Genomic DNA, 18,169 nt, shown 5'->3' on the forward strand with positions numbered 1-18,169 from the left:
ATAGTGGACCTCTGCCCTTTGACGACGATTAATGCAAAGACTGCAGAGAATGGATTTTCCTTGCTCTATTCGTGAAATCCAAAAAAAAATGAACTTCAAAAAAGCTGCTCAGATTTATTTTCCCCCACCGTCACACAGCAAACAGGAAGACTGATGCTGCACAGAGCCCTTGCCGGAGAGCATCCACCATATGGAATTAAACACTGAACATCTTATCGAAAAAAAAGTTGCTCATCTAATTTTAGCGTGATTTTATCTGCAGCGCTGGTTTATCTGCGCCGAGGTTCTGAGAACTGCAGAACATTTATGGGAAGAAGCAGGTCTCCGTCATAGAACACCCTGGAAGCATTAACCTCCAAATGACAGGGTCCGAGGGGGAGAAGAGGCAAAGCAGTGTTGTGAAGGAATGCCCAACACCTCTGAATGGATTAGCTCAATAATCCTGCCATTGAAAGGAGGACTGGGCTTGACTCGCCGCACTGTTTGTCTGGGGTGGGGGAGGACATGGTTGGGTTCTTGGTCTTTAAGTCCAATTCTGTTTTGATCTTTGTTCGGGACACAGGTGTTTCGGGAACAGGTTTTTCCATTGAATTAAGTTTGGACAGGATCTGTGGAATCTCTGTAGAATCTCTTACATTTTTTTTAAAGAGAGGTTGACAGATTGATTTTTCACTTTCGGAGGCGATATACAGCCGCGGAAAAAATTAAGAGACCACTTCAAAATTATCAGTTTCTCTGGTTTTACTATTTATTGGTATGTGTTAAAGTAAAATGTACATTTTAGTTTTATTCTATAACCTACTAGCAACATTCCTACCAAATTTCAAATACAAATATTGTCATTTAGATCATTTATTTGCAGAAAAATGACAATTGGTCAAAATAGCAAAAAATATGCAGTGTCTTCAGATCTCGAATAATGCAAAGAAAACAAGCTCATATTCATTTTTAAACTACACAATACTAATGCTTTAACTTAGGAAGACTTCAGAAATCAATATTTGGTGGAATAACCTTGATTTAAAATCACAACTTTCATGTGTCTTGGCATGCTCTCCACCAGTCTTTCACATTGCCGTTGGGTGACTTTATGCTACTCCTGGCGCAAGAATTCAAGCAGCTCGGCTTCTTTTCATGGCTTGTGACCATCCATCTTCCTCTTGATCACATTTCAGAGTTTTTTTTATGGGATTCAGGTCTCGAAATTGGGCTGGCCATGACAGGGTCCTGATCTGGTGATACTCCATCCACACCTTTACTGGCCTGGCTGTGTGGCATGGAGCATTGCCCTGCTGGAAAAAACACTTCTCAGAGTTGGGGAACATTGTCAGAGCAAAAGGAAGCAAGTTTTTCTTCCGGGACAACGTTGTACTTTGCCTGGCTGAGGTTTGTAAAAGACCATAAGGATTGAACCAAAGCGGACTGGAGGGTCTCCTAGTTCGTCTACTCTGATGAGTCCAATTTTCAGCTTTGCCCAACACATGGTCGTCTGATGGTTAGACGGAGACCTGGAGAGGCCTACAAGCCACAGAGTCTTGCACCTACTGTGAAATTGGACTCATCAGAGAAGACGAACTAGGAGACCCTCCAGTCGGCTTTGGTTCAATCCTTATGGTCTTTTACAAACCTCAGCCAGGCAAAGTACAACGTTGTCCCGGAAGAAAAACTTGCTTCCTTTTGCTCTGACAATGTTCCCCAACTCTGAGAAGTGTTTTTTCCAGCAGGGCAATGCACTATGCCACACAGCCAGGCCAGTAAAAGTGTGGATGGAGTATCACCAGATCAGGACCCTGTCATGGCCAGCCCAATTTCGAGACCTGAATCCCATAAAAAAAACTCTGAAATGTGATCAAGAGGAAGATGGATGGTCACAAGCCATGAAAAGAAGCCGAGCTGCTTGAATTCTTGCGCCAGGAGTAGCATAAAGTCACCCAACGGCAATGTGAAAGACTGGTGGAGAGCATGCCAAGACACATGAAAGTTGTGATTTTAAATCAAGGTTATTCCACCAAATATTGATTTCTGAACTCTTCCTAAGTTAAAGCATTAGTATTGTGTAGTTTAAAAATGAATATGAGCTTGTTTTCTTTGCATTATTCGAGATCTGAAGACACTGCATCTTTATTGCTATTTTGACCAATTGTCATTTTTCTGCAAATAAATGATCTAAATGACAATATTTTTATTTTAAATTTGGTAGGAATGTTGCCAGTAGGTTATAGAATAAAACTAAAATGTACATTTTACTTTAACACATACCAATAAATAGTAAAACCAGAGAAACTGATAATTTTGAAGTGGTCTCTTAATTTTTTCCGCGGCTGTATGTGTTCATTCTTCAATGATGTGGCACACTCAGTGTACACACAGAAACCCATTTCTACACGAAAGACACATAATGTGAGGGCATCCAGGGCTTCAAGCTAAGCTAGAAGTGAGGAATCCAACACTAAAGTGATGATACATTTACAACAGCATGTCAACAGCATGCTTATGAAGAGTCACACACACTGAAGACTGAACACTGTAAATATTGACAGGACCAGCCATCTGGTAGCCTTCCTCAACATCTTGTTTGGCAAAAAAACAAACATGAACTTGGAAATGAGACCATAAACAGTTTTTAAAAACTTAAATTGCAGTCGCAGCTGTAGTATCTTTGTTTAGTCAAAATGTGGCTCCAACTACCCATCACTTTCCAACCTTACTGGTTCTTTGTTGTGCAAAGCATGGCATGGACAAATATGCCTCTCTCAGTAACACACTTGTCCTCCACTATAGTGATATCTTAATACCAAAACTGAATAAATATTGTATTTTATGACGCATGAGGATTTCTGTCATAATGTGTCTTAAAAAGTCAATGTTACATAACAGACCACAATAGACATTTGAATTTGAATGAAAACCTACTGTGCCAAGCTGTTTCCTTTTATGGCACAGACACCATGGACCATGAGTCACCCCCTGTGCAAATCCATCTGTAAATAATGACCCCACCGCTGCCTTGTTTGTGTGTGTCTGGACAAAAGCAGCCCAACAAGAGAAACGACCGAGCGGCTCAAGATGTGGCTTGCATTAAGCCACTAACCCATATCCATCTGCCCTAGGCCGGCAGCACCAGAACGGGCTTGTTTCTTGTCAGCCTAATGAGAGGTGTCTGTGCTGCGCTTTTAATGGATGGAGTCGGAGGCGAAGAGTTATGAGTGTAGCTGCCGTGTTCCCATTGCTCTGCCAATTACCTGATGGAGCCTTTTTTACATCATGTCACTTTTATTTCATTAAGAATTATCCAAGGGTTTCATTTGAACTCAGTGATTGCATCTCTGATGACAGACATCAAACATTCGCTTATATTACAATGATGATGGATCCAAAAGTAGATATCAGAGGACTTGAACGGCATGTTTTTTGTTTGGGCTGGGATGGAAGGAGGCATGGACACACTGGACACCTTGGGAGGTATTCCAAAACACATTTTACATTAGACCTCCACTGCAGGTAGACGGCAAGCTCACTTGTCTGTACATCTTTGCCCTTTTCATTTTGTGTAGAGCAGGATGAGATTCCCTCCACAGACTTGGGTGTAGCCAGTGGAGGTAATTAGGAGAAAGGGCTTAGTGCTACTCAGACAGTGGGCTCTTGGGCTTTCTCCTAGCCCGTACTGGTGACATACTGGGCCCCTTAATGTACAAGGACTCTTATTACAGCCTCTCATTGGACACTCCTGGCCATTCCTGCCCAATACGCTATCATGTTATTTTTGTTGCAGTTCACAAATAGTGCAACAGTTGTCTGGCCAGTGGGCTTCAGGGCATTAACAAGCATTCCACTGCTTTCCCCTCTCCCATACTCAAAACATGATAGCCAGCTGAGCCAGTGCTAAAACTCACTTTACTTTACTGTCTATGAGGGTAAAGTGAACTTAGGGAAGTGACCTTGTTTAATTGCTTTCGTGAACACTGCAGGTAATATCACAGTAACAAATAATCTTGTTCCACTGTATGTCTGTTATGGTATGTCGGTTATGTTCAATCTGGGTGGGAAAATAACTTCACACGGGCGATAGATTTGTAATCCTAATTGATTATCGCTTATTGATTTTTTTTTTCTGTGTGAGTTATGAGTTTTTATAGATTGAAGAGCCCTTAGGTCTATGAGAACACAAGGTGTCCAGTGAAGCTACACTCACTGTGAGCTGGAGGCACACATGGGGGCTTGTGTGGATTTGAACCCGGCAAAGCGGTGAGCTGTAAACAGGAGGAAATGCACAGTGCAAGCTCATTTCCCCTGGGCTCAGAGACATCCAAACTTCACCTGTTGACCCTGACCTACGGCGAGGGAGAGAGAGAGAGAGAGAGAGAGAGAGAGAGAGAGAGAGATACAGTAACAGAACAGAGGGAGGCGGGGGAGGGAGGAAAAAAGAAGGGGGAGGTGGGGGTACGAGGTGGCGATGGAGGGGGGAGGGGGGGACTTTTGAGGTGGGAATCAACGGGGAGGGATTTTTAACCACATCCCAGGAGGCAGTGACTGATTTTTAAACACAAGAATGACCTCATGTCTGTGAGAAAAATTAGAAAGAGCTTTTTTAGAATCTGGGGAAACTGGTCCTGGTTATCCTTCCACCGCTGATTTAAGCACTCACCAGGCCTGTGTGCCCCACAGGGAGAATGAGGAGGAAGGGGCGAGGGGTGCGGAGGAGGAGGAGGAGGATGATGAAGGCCATCTTTACCCATGAGCTCATGCCTCTCATCCTGTGCCGACTGAAAGCGGTTGAGGATGGAGGACCTCCTGTCGGACTGTCATCGAATCTCATGAGCCAGTGCAGCTAAAAGTTCACAGCTGTTAATAAACCAAACATTCAGCAGCTGTCTCGGGCCAGAGATGTGGCACTGTGGCGTTGTAGGGCTGGGGGGACCGGGCCTAAATGAAACCGCAGAAACACAGGCCCTCTCCCACTTAAACGGCCATGTGGGTTTTACAAGTTGTGGTACAGTTTATGCCGTAGATGAGCACAGCTTCACGTATGCTATTATGTTGTATGTATGAGTCACATACTTGCCCCTTGATTATGTATGTATCATCTGCTTGCCTCTAGATTCTGTTGCCTCAAACACCCACCCACCCCCCCCCCACCGGCCTGGCCACGAGCAGATGGGTCTGTAAAGCACCTTGAGACAATACCTATTGTTAACTGTGTAATATAAATTAATACAATTAAATTGCAATGAAATAGATTTAAATGGGTTTTCTTAGACGGAGGTCGCAAGCAGCAATTAGGCAGGTGACACACAGAGACACTCCCAGAGAGCTGGGTCAGCGCTGGCATCTCTGCCACAAACACAAGGCATTATTAGAAACCTTGTCTGACTGACCCCTGCCCCTACCAATGGGAGAGATTGTGTGTGTGTGCGTGTGTGTGTGTGTGTGTGTGTGTGTGTGTGTGTGTGTGTGTGTGTGTGTGTGTGTCTGTGTGTGTCTGTGTTAGTGTGTGTGTGTGTGTGTGTGTGTGTGTGTATTTGGGGGGGCAGTGATTGCTTGAGAATTACACAGCTGCCGCAGAGATCCTCTTGTTTCCTGGTGAAACCTGATCAGCCGGAGCCGTGTGTGCCGGCCTCGTATAGCAGGCGGCATGCTGGGGACAGAGACAGTGGGCATGTTTAGGGTTCCGGCCTCCGGCTCCCGAATGGGGCTCTGAAAGACCTCTCCACACGGCCTCTTTCTAAAGGTTTCCTTTCAGAGGCTGCTATTACACTGGGCAGTGCCTGTTGCAGTGCAGCGCAATTACTTGATGTACATCCATCCTGTGCAGATCGTTTGTTGTGCCTACCTATTGGTCATGCATCTCCTATAAAAGTGTTTCGGCATGGCCATGTCATTTATAAGAGTTAAACATTGTAATGTAGTTGGAATGACCACGACAGGCACACAGGCATACATGCAGACATTTTCATACACACAACCAAACACACACACACACACACACACACACACACACACACACACTCACACACACACACACACACACACACACACACACACACACACACACACACACACTAACACTAACACCTAAACACACACTCACAGGTAGCCATGTAGCCCATGAGGAGCGCAATGTTAGGTATGGGAAACAGAGAAGAGGAGGTGTTTGTTGACAGCAACCACAGAGGGACGATCAGAGAAGATTACAGCCTGGAGAGGGGTTTGTTACATTGCATCTTTAGAGGAAAAGCTTAATGGGGCTTTACTTTGGAGGTCAAGCCCCCTCTAAGTGGAACTCAACATATGCATCAAATCTTTTCTGGTTTTAAGGAAGGCAGGCTGGTAGAGGGCACGGTAATAATACTGGTATGTCTCTCATATCGGTGTCTGTTTTATGTTGGTATTGTGGCAGACCTGCCTTTTCTCATTAACTGGATAATTCTATTTCTAAAAGCTCCCTAGTTCCACTTTCATGATTCAAATATTATGTGTGATTATGAAAATACGGATCCTATTATGTATGGATGTAACTTGAGGGGTTCGCTTTAAAGTTTTGCACAAGTAAGTCATTCTCTGGTCACTCAGGGGAGGAAAATAACCATGAAATGATTCATTTTTTACAGCAGTAAGGAACCCCCTCACCTCAGTCCGTGGAGCTTGTTAAAAAAGCCAGAGAAAGCTAATATTGAAGGGATAATGTTGGATTTACTCATTCTTTTGAAAGAAATTATGCCTCTTGTAAAAGTCTTTATGTTGATGACTCTCTCAACAAGTCGTTGCCTGTCTTTCTGTTTGGTTCTTTGGTACAATAGGGAACAAGCACCATTATATCCTTTTTGTCTGCGCCATTCAACACATACTCAAAATGTAAACATAGGCAATGAAAAGCGTTTCTAAATATTAGAGTTGAATTTCCTTTTAACCCGTTTGGGATGTGGTTTGCGATGATGTAAGAATCTGACTGTTTCAAGTGCTATTAACCAGTTATGCTGACAACCTCCCAAAGCGAGCATTGTGTTGACTTAAGAGTTAATGAAAGTTGTTCTTTTTCCTCTTTTATTTCAGATGTTGTTTTTTTTTTCTTCTCTATAACAACATTATGAGTCAGAGCGCGAGCACAATGTGTGGGGAGAGAGTTGGGGGAGAGCACTGTTTTGACAGTGTTCTTTAAAGCTGTCTCCAGGGCTAATGCCAACAATGCAGCTCTCAATGGGCAGGAAGAGAGCTGACAGGCCACGGCGTTTTAAAATGCCTCGGAATCCGCGGCTTATGAAGACTGGGCTGGGGGGGGGGGGGGGGGGGGCGGAAGCTCTGGGGGCTTTAATCTGGAGAGCAAGCCAACACAGGTCTCAGGTGGCCGAGCACCTTGATCACACACCATGAGAACCCAGCCACCTGAGTGCAGGGGAGAAGGATGCAGTGGTCACCACCTACAGCCCACACCCACCCCCTCTCGGGTGCTAGAAGCAGGATTGAGAACCTTGTATGTATGAGTAATTGGGATATCATAACATAATCCTTATCTTCACCCAAAAAAAACACAGCACTGACATAAACAGTCCATTACAATTAATTGTCGTTTATAAAAATAGTGCATAGATTACGCCCTCTTTGATTTCCCTGAGATTGCAACATACAGGCGTAGCTCGTTTGAATACTAGCTGGTCTCCACCTTGAGGTATGGATCACTGTTATGGCTCTGGGTTCAAACCCACTGACCTGTACTTGGGAGGGAGTGTAGCTGTTTGCACACTCAAGGCCAATCTTAGTGCAGGCTGAGGGAAGACAGACGGGGTCACTGGGGTGAAGGATAAATCAAAGAGCTGCCAGTTGAAAGGCTCCCAGTGCTGTACAGTAGGCCCGGTTGACCAGAGCTTCATGCTTTTGCTTTGGATTGCAGCTCATTGCACATGGCAGGGACTATCAATCCTGGATCCTGGTTCCAAGCCACTAAGATGCTATCTGGGCTAAAATTGCCCCCAAATTAAATTAAGCCGGGCGATCAATAGGAATTAACTAATTACAACTGGAGCTTATCTATCGGTTGCGCTTAGCTGATGACCCTCTGACAGTCAATCTTCCAATAGAATAGGTTTATATTGTTGTCTAGATGTGACAGTGGTGAATTAACCTCTTTTCTCTAACCTAACCCTTCTGTAAACGGCAGTAATCTGAGTCAGTGAAACGAGTTGGACACAGTCAATGATTGACTTGAATAGGACATAGAATCAGGAGGAGTAGGGTGGACCACTTACCCTTTATTTAAAGGTGAAGTTTGACTTTAATTTAGTTCAGTTCTATGTCTGTCAAGAAAGCAAAGATAGATTTTAACTCATTTTATTGAAAAGTAAAACTTTACAGGTAGTGAGGTAAGAGTTTGTTCTTCTTCACTCTGAGCTGAATGGATGTCGCTGCAAAAAAACAAATATTGAATCACTGACCATCAGTCCATAGATGGATTCCAATCTGTAATTTACGTGCTTCCTCTGTCCTCATTCAACGGTTCTCCGGCTCGTGCCCCAGGAATTATTCCAAGACAGACATCAATTAAGACGCATCATTTTCCTAAATGTTCTCAGAGAGACTAAGGAACAAGGACAGATGACCTACGTATAAGCCAGGAAACATAGGAGCATCCCATGAGGAAGTGCTTTTAATTGGAATGTGTGACGTATGGACCAAGGTTGAAAATCCCCCTTCTCTTTCTTCACATCTGTCAACCTACTATAAGACATAGGAGTTTATGAATAAGAACAAATTCAGCCAAACCATCTTCATATGCTTGAATTATCACCAATAAGCCAACTTTAACGAAACAAAGATGATTGTGTTGCCTACATGATTGGGTTAAAAAAAAAAAAAATACATTCATACTATATCATGAGAACAACAAAAATATCACACCTTATGAGCAGTATTTGTCCATTAGAAAATTCATCGTGTTTTAGTGGATTTGAACAGCTGTATGTGAGGTAGGCCTTCTATCTAGGTCAATATTGTCTGAATTTCCACAAACTTTGATGTAAGCCATACTCTATTTAGTATGGCATTGATGTAATAACACATTTAGCCTTGTTTATGGATTTAAATGGATACCTCTGGAATTGTGAAAGATGTGAAAGATGAATAAAGAAATTAAATGTAGGTCTGTGTTAATGTAGATTAAGATAATTGCAACAATCCTAATGGTTATTTGTTGCCTCTCTGATGACAATTGTTTTTATTTATCTTAAAATCTTGAATTTCTTATACTGACAGGTCCGTTAAGCTAGAGGTGAAGCTGGTGTGTCCTCAGTAATTGATGTCTTAAACGTGATGCATAAATGAGCAAGCACATTTATTTTCTCATGTACTGTATATCTGCCTTGATTCCTCCATCATACTTGCATTCTTTCCTGGTTTCCTTCACACAGTTTTTAGAGGGAGGGGCTAGGACACAACGAAAGGAAGAAAGGGAGGATTTACAAGTAAGGAATTTAAATGTACCCCATGTCTTCCAACATATAGCCTACTTAGCCTATATGTTTCAATCGCTACAGTGTTGAGATGCATAATGCTTGCCAGTCCCGATGTGTAAAGTTACAGCGATCTGTTGGTGTCATTGTCATCTGACCTGGCCTTTCATGCAACCATTTTGTGTTGAAAAATAGTAATGATGCAAAGTTGAACTGTATCCGACTTTATCAGGATTATTATCCGACGATATCAGACTTTAACTTTTAACTGGCTCTTTCAAAAACAGTTGTCTGTGTGAGGGATGAAATCGGGCTCAGTGGTCCCATCAGAATTTTCATAGTCTCAGAAATCACAGGAAATGTATGCAGGGCAGGCTGGTAACCCATTCTGTCACTCTGAAGACTGCTGTCTTCCAAAACTTCCTACATGATGGTTAAATAATGAACGTGAGCTATAATGAATGTAACCACTGCAGGTGAGTTGACTGTCTGAGATATGTTTATGACCAGTGCCTGAGGTACAGGTGGATATGAATAGAGATAAGTAAAGTAAAGCGTTAACTCTGGTAACTTGACTGAACCTGACATAATTACTTTATAGCACAACATAATGAGCAGTTATTAGTCCATCACCTTTGAAAGGTGCAATAAGGAAATATCCAGACTATAGTAAGTCAAAGATGACTGGGATACGACCATGCAGTTAGAAGAGCTAGGCGGTCCAAGTGTCAAAATGTATGTTCATATATCAACTGTAACCAAATGCTACTGCAAAATTGCACAGCACATTCTTTCATTAGTTTACAAACTAGTGAACTACTGTATGCTTTGTAAACAATTAGCAAAAAAAAGATTGTGAAGACCGAGCTGCGCATCTCTGCATGGTAATCTGTTGAAAGTGTGTAGGGAGGCACTACAGTAAATAGGCCTTCCCTATACAGGTACGTTCAGCTAAGTTGCTTTTAACAGTTGTATATCATGTATATTTGATTAACCACCTAACGTCTAACGTTGGAGTGCGCCCACATTTTTAGTTTAGTTTAGGAGACAATTTATTTATAGAAGTAGCCTAATAGCTTCTTAGCCCATCGTGTCTAGGATCATTATTCACCATAATAATAACATATTTTATATATTAAACCGGTAAAGGATTACCGTTTTTTGTTTTTCAGATCTAACATTGAGCCTAATAATGGCGTAACTACCGGTGATTTCTGCCATCCATCAGCCACATGCTGGAGACTAACAGCGAGATTTCAATAATTTTGGTTCTGTCCAAAAATGTCTAGAAGATGTTGGTTGACTGGTCGCCTAGTATTAGCGCATGACGCATAATAACAGCTAGTTTTTTCAGAAACAGGCTACTTGCGTTACATCCGAGTCTGTACAGCACTTCCATTTTATATAGGCTATGTATTGTTTTGCCCACATTCTCATTTGAAGTTGCGAAGCTCTCTTAAAGAGTTTGCAATTCGTTTTTCACAGTAGCCTACACATACTTAAACACACTAGGACCAAACGACGGCTTTGAGGCAACTGACATAACGTACCACAACGATTGTGAGTTTGGGTCACGACTACTTACAAAAACTCTGTGGCACAGCGAGGTCTGAGAGGTGGACTAGACTTGCGATTGGTTGAGCGGCTCTGGGGCGTTCCCTCTGTCTGATGTTGGCGAGAACTTGGAGTGCGGTGGAGGTGGGGGGATAGGGGTGTCCTATTGATGGCCAAAGAAAAGTTTAGTTGGCACCGATCCCTCTTTTGCATAGACGTAGCGCACATAGGCACCGTTTCTTTGGAATGTATTGTAAATAGTACGTGTTAACAGGGGACAGTTTCAAGCACGTTTAGCAATGAGATGAGGCCAGTGCACTTTGCAAGAGTAGTGGTGCAGAGTGCCTTCGCAGATCTTACGAGTTGCTGCTTCTGACAAGCCGGGAAAAGGAGGGGGAGAGCCGCTTCAGAAGATACTTCTGTGGAGCGAGAGCCGTGCTTTCTTCGCTTAGGAAATCATGCAGTTTGCAATCTGGCTGGTTGGACTAATGTGTCATCTGTCAGCACTCGTCCGGAACTCGCGAACATATCAATTACATCCTAAGCAAGGTAAGTGTTCTCTGATTTTATGAAACTAAATCTCGCATAAAATAAGGCATTCAGTACAAATGTTCTGAACGGCTGGTGATGGCGTTGTCGAGAGATGTCAGTGAGGGAAGTTATAGGAGTAATTGCTGGAATATTGCTTTGTGGCATTAAATGAGTCTAAATGTGTTTAAAATATTATTGTTCATGACTAAATGTCGGATGTGTAAATATAAGCGTTGCATAAACTCAACTAATGTGCCCTGTTCTTATTTATTCACCCTACAGAAAGTTTCATCAAACAGCTGTCATCTTATGAAATTATCACCCCACTCCGCATAAACGATTTTGGAGAGTATTTCCCTCATAAACTGCACTACAAACGGAAGCGCAGAAGTACGGATCCGGACTTCACGGGTTTGAGGGCGCATTACAGAATAGACGCCTTCGGACAGCGTTTCCATCTTAACCTATCCGCGGATTCGGGTTTTATAGCTCCCTCATACACTGTGACACATTTAGGATTGGAGCACAGGAACGACTCCAATACTGACCTCAACGATGATATGCGGCACTGTTTCTTCAGAGGACATGTCAACGCCAAAACGGAATTTCAAGCAGTCTTCAGTTTGTGCACTGGTCTTGTAAGTACATATAAAAGTATATAGTCTATTCAATACTAATGACATTGTATTCAGGTTTAGTGATTTACCTGCATGCAAAAATATATCCTACTTGGGATTTGAACTTATATACATTACCTCCACCCTCAGGCAGTTGTTCAGGAGTTGCATACACTTGTATGCAGGATGACTTCATCCTATCGCATGTGTGATGTTGTGAGACACCAAAGACTCAGCAAGAAACGCTGGGTCTTGAAATATCAATTCCGGAATTTGGCCTTGTGTCATCAGCCTATTACAGACGTTAGAGTATCCGCAGGCTCCATGCAGTAGTAACATGCTATTTGAGATAGAGCTGAAGCACAGACTTGAAATAAATTTGCGTGCTAGGTCTTATGTTACAAGGAAAGCCTCAAATAACTCCAGTTGACCAACTTGGCACACAGCCTGTTGACACAAGTTGATGGTGATTGCCACTGCTGGTAGCAATACTTAATTAAACAAGCATCCAAAACCATTTCAGATTTTCTTACACATTTAATGAAACCTTTATCACTATATTTTATATAGATTGAAAACCAAAACTGGTCTGACTTATGGTGGAGTGTTTACTGAGTCTTAGGATACTGTTGAAGTAAGTAGGACTTAGGAGAGTTGAACAGATAGTGTGAGAGTGATGATGCCATAGGTAAGATAAAGTTATGAGCTCACGCCTGGGACTGGATCTCAGTGGCAACAGTCAAGTGCAGCTCCAATGTCTGTCCTGCTGCCACGTTAAGCACAAGGCTTGGCAGTGTCTGTTCCCACTGTCAGTGACATCAGATGCATCTCAGATATGTGCAGTTTAGTTGGCAGGACTGTTTGGGAGCAGATGTGTCACGAGAGAGTGCATCAAAGCATCAATGAACTAATAGCAGGAGACTCAGGTTCCCAGGCTGGCCACCTCCTCCCACACTGTTCATGTTATGCTGTGTAAACATCTCCACATCTTCCAGTTAAAAATGTACCGGAACCTTCAGAATAGCTTTAGGCCTCCAATACACAGAGTAAGATCATAAATGAAAAGTGTTTTAAAAATAGTGTGGGGATTTTCATTTTGCCATGGTTTTATATGGCTTTGAGCGTCTGGTTATGTTGAACTTTACTTGTGTTGGCCCTACAGAGCCATGAGGTCTATTGGAAGTACTCTGTTTATCCATGAATAGTATTTTTATTCTTTTGACACATCTTTTGGTGAGATCTTGCCTGAAAAAAAATCCAAGACATAATGTTAGGCCATCTGAATGTTCTGACCCACTTTTTTTATGACACTGACCTATTTATAAAGATTTGTGGCTGTTTCTTCTTGGAAGTATTAATACCCCCACAACTATTACATTAGCAGGCTTAAAATATACTCCATATATCTAAATCCCATCATATCTTGACCAACAATTACTGAAAAGTCAAAATGACTCAATTACGCAAAAGTCTGAAAATTGGTCAATTACAAAGCATAATAAGGTGTCATAATTTCCTCTTGGTCTACTGGAAGTAAGGAAGTAACAGTGTAAGACGTGCAGTGCTCTTTCCGACCTGTCAGTGCTCTAGTTAGTAAATCTTAGAAGTATGACCGCTCATGTAGAATTGGCAGGACAATGGAAACAGTGTATCCTCCCCTTGCCCCTGGCTACTGGCTCGTAAATGTTCGCAGTGAGACCCTGTGCTTTAATGATCATGCTCATCTCACTCTGATGAGCTCATTACGCACGGAGGAAACCTCAAAGCAAGGGGTCAGTGACACGGAGCTGAAAAGCCAATCAAGTCGGCTCACTTTATTATTGCAGTAGGATGCGGCAATTTAGAGACTCCGGGGATTGTGCCGCTCAAACACTGTTCACTATGTGCTGTCTGTCTGTTTGTAAGAGGGATTGGAGCTTGTGGGAGACAGATGTGGAGGTTGAAATGAACACATAGATGGGTGATCTTTTGAAGGAACTAGTGATAGCTCCCTAATATGCAGAGGGGACTCTTTACCTCTTTAACAGTCTGGGGTCTTCTGTGCTTGACTGTTGTTCTTATGCTCCCAGTCTCAACACTGATGGTGCATGGACTGTTTGCCAAGGCCTCTGTACTGTGTGTGTGTGTCTGTCCATGCGTGTGTGTGCGCGTGTGTGAGATACAAGTTGGCAAACAGTGCTGTGTGATGTATAGTTGTGTAAAGTGCAGGCTCTAGAAACCTTTGCACAGCACTTGACTTATGAGATTTATGCCTCACTGATTTCACTGTACCTCTGGAGCATTGGCTCACGTGCTGGACAAAAGCATTCCTCTGCCTTTCCTTGTGGCTGAAGCTTCGCTTATGAAACAATCCAGCGTATTTCAGCACCCAATGTTGAACAGCAGCCATTGCAAATATCCGGATTCTAGAACTGACATACTGCGTCAAACAGTATGTAGTCATTCCCAAAAACTGAAAGGATTTTGTTTGATTTTGTATAAATATAATGAATTGTGCTCTAGCAGCTCTAGGGATAATGTATTGTAATACAAAGCCAATAGTCAGTGCTAGCTGCTAACAGTGTTGCATTAAAGCATTTCTTTAACACACTGCAAATGGTGGTGACTTATCCAGTGGTACATCCATTTTTGTCTTGGAGTGAATGTAGAATGAGACTTTCATTCCATGCCCAGCTGACAGTCTCTGTCTGCACCCTGATATAACTTTGAGACAAGATATTCGCTGGCCTTGTGTGCAGATGTTCGCTGTGGTCAGCGCAGTAGCTTGCTGTTATATATTGTAGCCGGAGCACCGTTATATGCTTTTCATTCTGTGCCAAACCCTGTGCCCTGATTCAGTGCCGGTTAAGCTGCAGACCTTGCTAGTTTTTGCAGAGCCTTGCTCAAGGTTTCTGTACATGCGAGCACAATGCCAAGGCATTGACAGTCATTTTGGCAGTGCTCTGAAATGTGTGGAGCGTGCACGCCCCCTCAAAGCCAGTACAGTGACCAGAGCTGTATGTTTTTCCACTGAAGGAGGACCCCCAGCTTGTAATGGAAAAAAAAGGAGTTTGTACATATAGAATTATGTCACTTTTCCCACCCCCAAGGGGTACTTCCGGATTTACATTACTGACAATCCCTGTCAGTTCCAAGTGATCATGGAAAGAAAGCCTCAAACAGATAACATTCCAGCATGCAATATCCTGTTCAAGTGTGCGTATGAAATTACCGCATAAACACCATTGTGTGGCATGCTGAGTGAGCTCATGTTGAACTAAACAGAGCTTTTGGGATTGTCAGGCAGCAGAACAATATTTGCATTCCACTGGGTGACCAGTGCCTCCTCCTGTAATGATACTTTTCCAGCCACTTGTCAAGTCTGAAAGACAGTTCACAGTCTATGGCACAACTAGACATCTGGAGAGTAAAACGTTGTTGGAATCTGTATCTATTATACTGGAAAAAGCCATACAATAGCTGGAATGGATAGTAAAAATAGGGCTTAAAATGCGATTGATATAAGATGCTGTGGAGGATGGTATTTACCTTCCTTGTGCAAAGATAATGTCTGTGTTTAAATTAATTGACATGAGTGTCACCAACCTTTGCGTGATTAGATCTTCCAAGTTTTTATGTTCATGCTAACCCTTCATGGAAAGTTATATGAAATTTGTGAAATTAATTGGCCAGTAAAGTTCTTGGCAGCCGAAGGGCAGGTATGCACATGCACATGATGTTCACACTGTCATCCCAATGGAAAATGCACTAATACCCTATTAGCTTACAGCTATTGCTGTACTTATTCACACATCGTAGTTGTCTTTGTTCAATCTGTTGTGTAAGTATCTGTCGACAGAATTCCCTCTGTGTTTTTATGGCCTGGTTCTACAGTTGTTTCCATGAAGCACATCATCAGTTGTCTTGCTTCATCTTCCATTAGATGTATTTGGATATTTGGAATAGTTGTCTTGCCATTAATTCTTATGTATTTTGTGCTGTTTTAGATTGGAACATTCACGACCCACAGTGGGGAATATTTCCTAGAGCCTCTGAAACAAGCAGATGGTAAAGAATACGAGGAGGAGCACAACAAACCTCACCTAGTGTACAGACACGAGAGGAAGACGAGCAGCCCAGCCAGCAGCGACTCCAAACCTTGTGCCGCTTCAGGTAAGGAATGGGGCTGTTCTTGCCCAAAGCAAACTCCTGCAGCTTTAATTCATTGTCTCCAAAAAGCCAGTGGGAGGGTGAAATTTCTTTCACCACTTTACCTGACCCTCGTCCATTTATTGGTGTAATGCTAATGAGAAATGCATGAACCACTGAGCCTTGCCGCCTCCCGGCACTTGGCATGCCGGCTAGCGAGTCAATTTGAGCCCTATTATGAAATGTTATTGTAATTCATCGCCGAATGAAAGAAAATCAGTTCCAGAATGTTTGGTATTTTACAGCTGTGTTTGCTAAACCGTTAAGCCTGCCCCGAGAAGAAAAGCAGAATAATGACTCTTTAAAGTTAGCCCCACATTAACTGTGGTATTTGAATCCACCCATTTCATTTGAATTTTTATGACTTGGGCCTTTTGGGACCGGAGAGACCCCACAAAACGAGAAGTGACCCAGCAAAGTTCACCTCGCGCAAATGTAAAGAATCACTTGCTGCGATCGTAGTGGGCGGCCTTTGTTGCAGATGCTATAAATCTTGTATGTGCAGGGCGGCCCGATTTGCTTGTAGTCTGAACTCCCCCATTGTGGCCCAGTTGTGTCCATTGTCTGCCCCTTGAGTTTCAAGTGGTTTGAGTGACCCACACTGCAGGACTGATACCTTCTTAATATGCTTCCCATTCAACTGTGAGAGTTTGTGTGTGGCACAAACCATCTTGATTGTCTTGGCCAAGCTTTTGAAAATATGCTGCTGCTGTGTAATGGTATGGGGGTGGGTGGAGCTGTTTAGAATGCATAGTCTTGGCTCTGAGCTTTGATGAGCCCATCCACTCGAGACTTCTTTGTCTATAGCAACACTTCCCAAAATGTTTCTCAGCTGCAACTGAAGTCCTCACTCAGGAAATGGGAAGGATTTACTGAATTAAATAAAATGGGCCAACGACATCTTCAAGTGTAATGTGAGAATGTAAAATTGTGACCTTGACTCAGAGATTACCTCTGGGACGACACCTGCAGCCATCATCAAAGGCCAAAACATCCACACAATGGCACAGGATTAAAAGGGACAAGTCTGGGTGCAGTACTAGGTGTTTCAGGTCTGACTCTCGCACCCTATCAGATAAACCCCTTTTGCAGATGAAGTGATAAGAGTCTGCTTTGATGGGCAGAGGGGGACTGCACAACTGCAATGTGAGTGCACTGACTGGCAGTGTCTGCACATGGCAATACACTGTCTGCCACTTGTGTGATCCTGCTCCATTGGGCACAAAATGGTCGAGTGTTGTACAGTTTCAACCTTCTCCCACACAGCTATACACAGAGGTGGTAAAACCAACTCTTACCATTGCCCCTTACGAACTACCATCCCCGCCCTCCTGTTGTTTCAATGCAACTTGTCTCATTGTTCTTGTCCCGTTGTTGTTGTTGTCGTTGTTGAACCATGATAAGGGCACTCCCACCAGATTGTCCAGTATCGTACAAGTCAGTATCGATATGCATTGTTCCTTATACCTTTCTTCTACATTGTCATCAAATTGCCGCCCTGGGGTCTTATGCATTCAAAACCTTGAGACAGTGACAGATGACAATTTTGTTGTTGTGGATCTCCCTTTGTTTATCTGACTTTCTCTCTCCTCTATTTTCACTCAGTTACCTCCCACAGGCCAGTGTTGCTGAAATGATATTTCTCTTTCCTCTTTCTCAGTGCAGTCACTCTCTGTGTCCATGCCAGTCGGCAACAGCAGACTTTAAGCCAGTGAACTCTGGGGCTGCGCTGGGCACGGGCCGGCACGCTCTCCACATGCAGCCTGGCCAGGTCGGGTCCAGCCTGCCTAAATATGGAACTGCTTAGCCTGTAATTGCAGCCTGGGCAATGCTTTGTGC

General features: G+C 43.1%; 1 protein-coding gene across 1 annotated transcript in view; it reads left to right on the forward strand.

Moving 5' to 3' along the window:
- Nucleotides 1-11,403: 11,403 nt before the first annotated feature.
- Nucleotides 11,404-18,169, forward strand: part of LOC308368335 (A disintegrin and metalloproteinase with thrombospondin motifs 20) — a gene marked incomplete at its 3' end in the record, with an annotated part of 88,287 nt that continues 81,521 nt past the window's right edge. Inside the window, exons 1-3 of the mRNA XM_080842501.1 lie at nucleotides 11,404-11,543; nucleotides 11,808-12,163; nucleotides 16,129-16,294. Of these exons, the coding sequence (XP_080698627.1) occupies nucleotides 11,453-11,543; nucleotides 11,808-12,163; nucleotides 16,129-16,294 (613 nt within the window). The 5' untranslated portion in view covers nucleotides 11,404-11,452. The remainder of the gene's footprint in view (nucleotides 11,544-11,807; nucleotides 12,164-16,128; nucleotides 16,295-18,169) is intronic.

The sequence above is a fragment of the Sprattus sprattus genome (genome assembly GCF_963457725.1).
Source record: "Sprattus sprattus genome assembly, chromosome: 7".
Taxonomy (NCBI): Eukaryota; Metazoa; Chordata; class Actinopteri; order Clupeiformes; family Clupeidae; genus Sprattus; species Sprattus sprattus.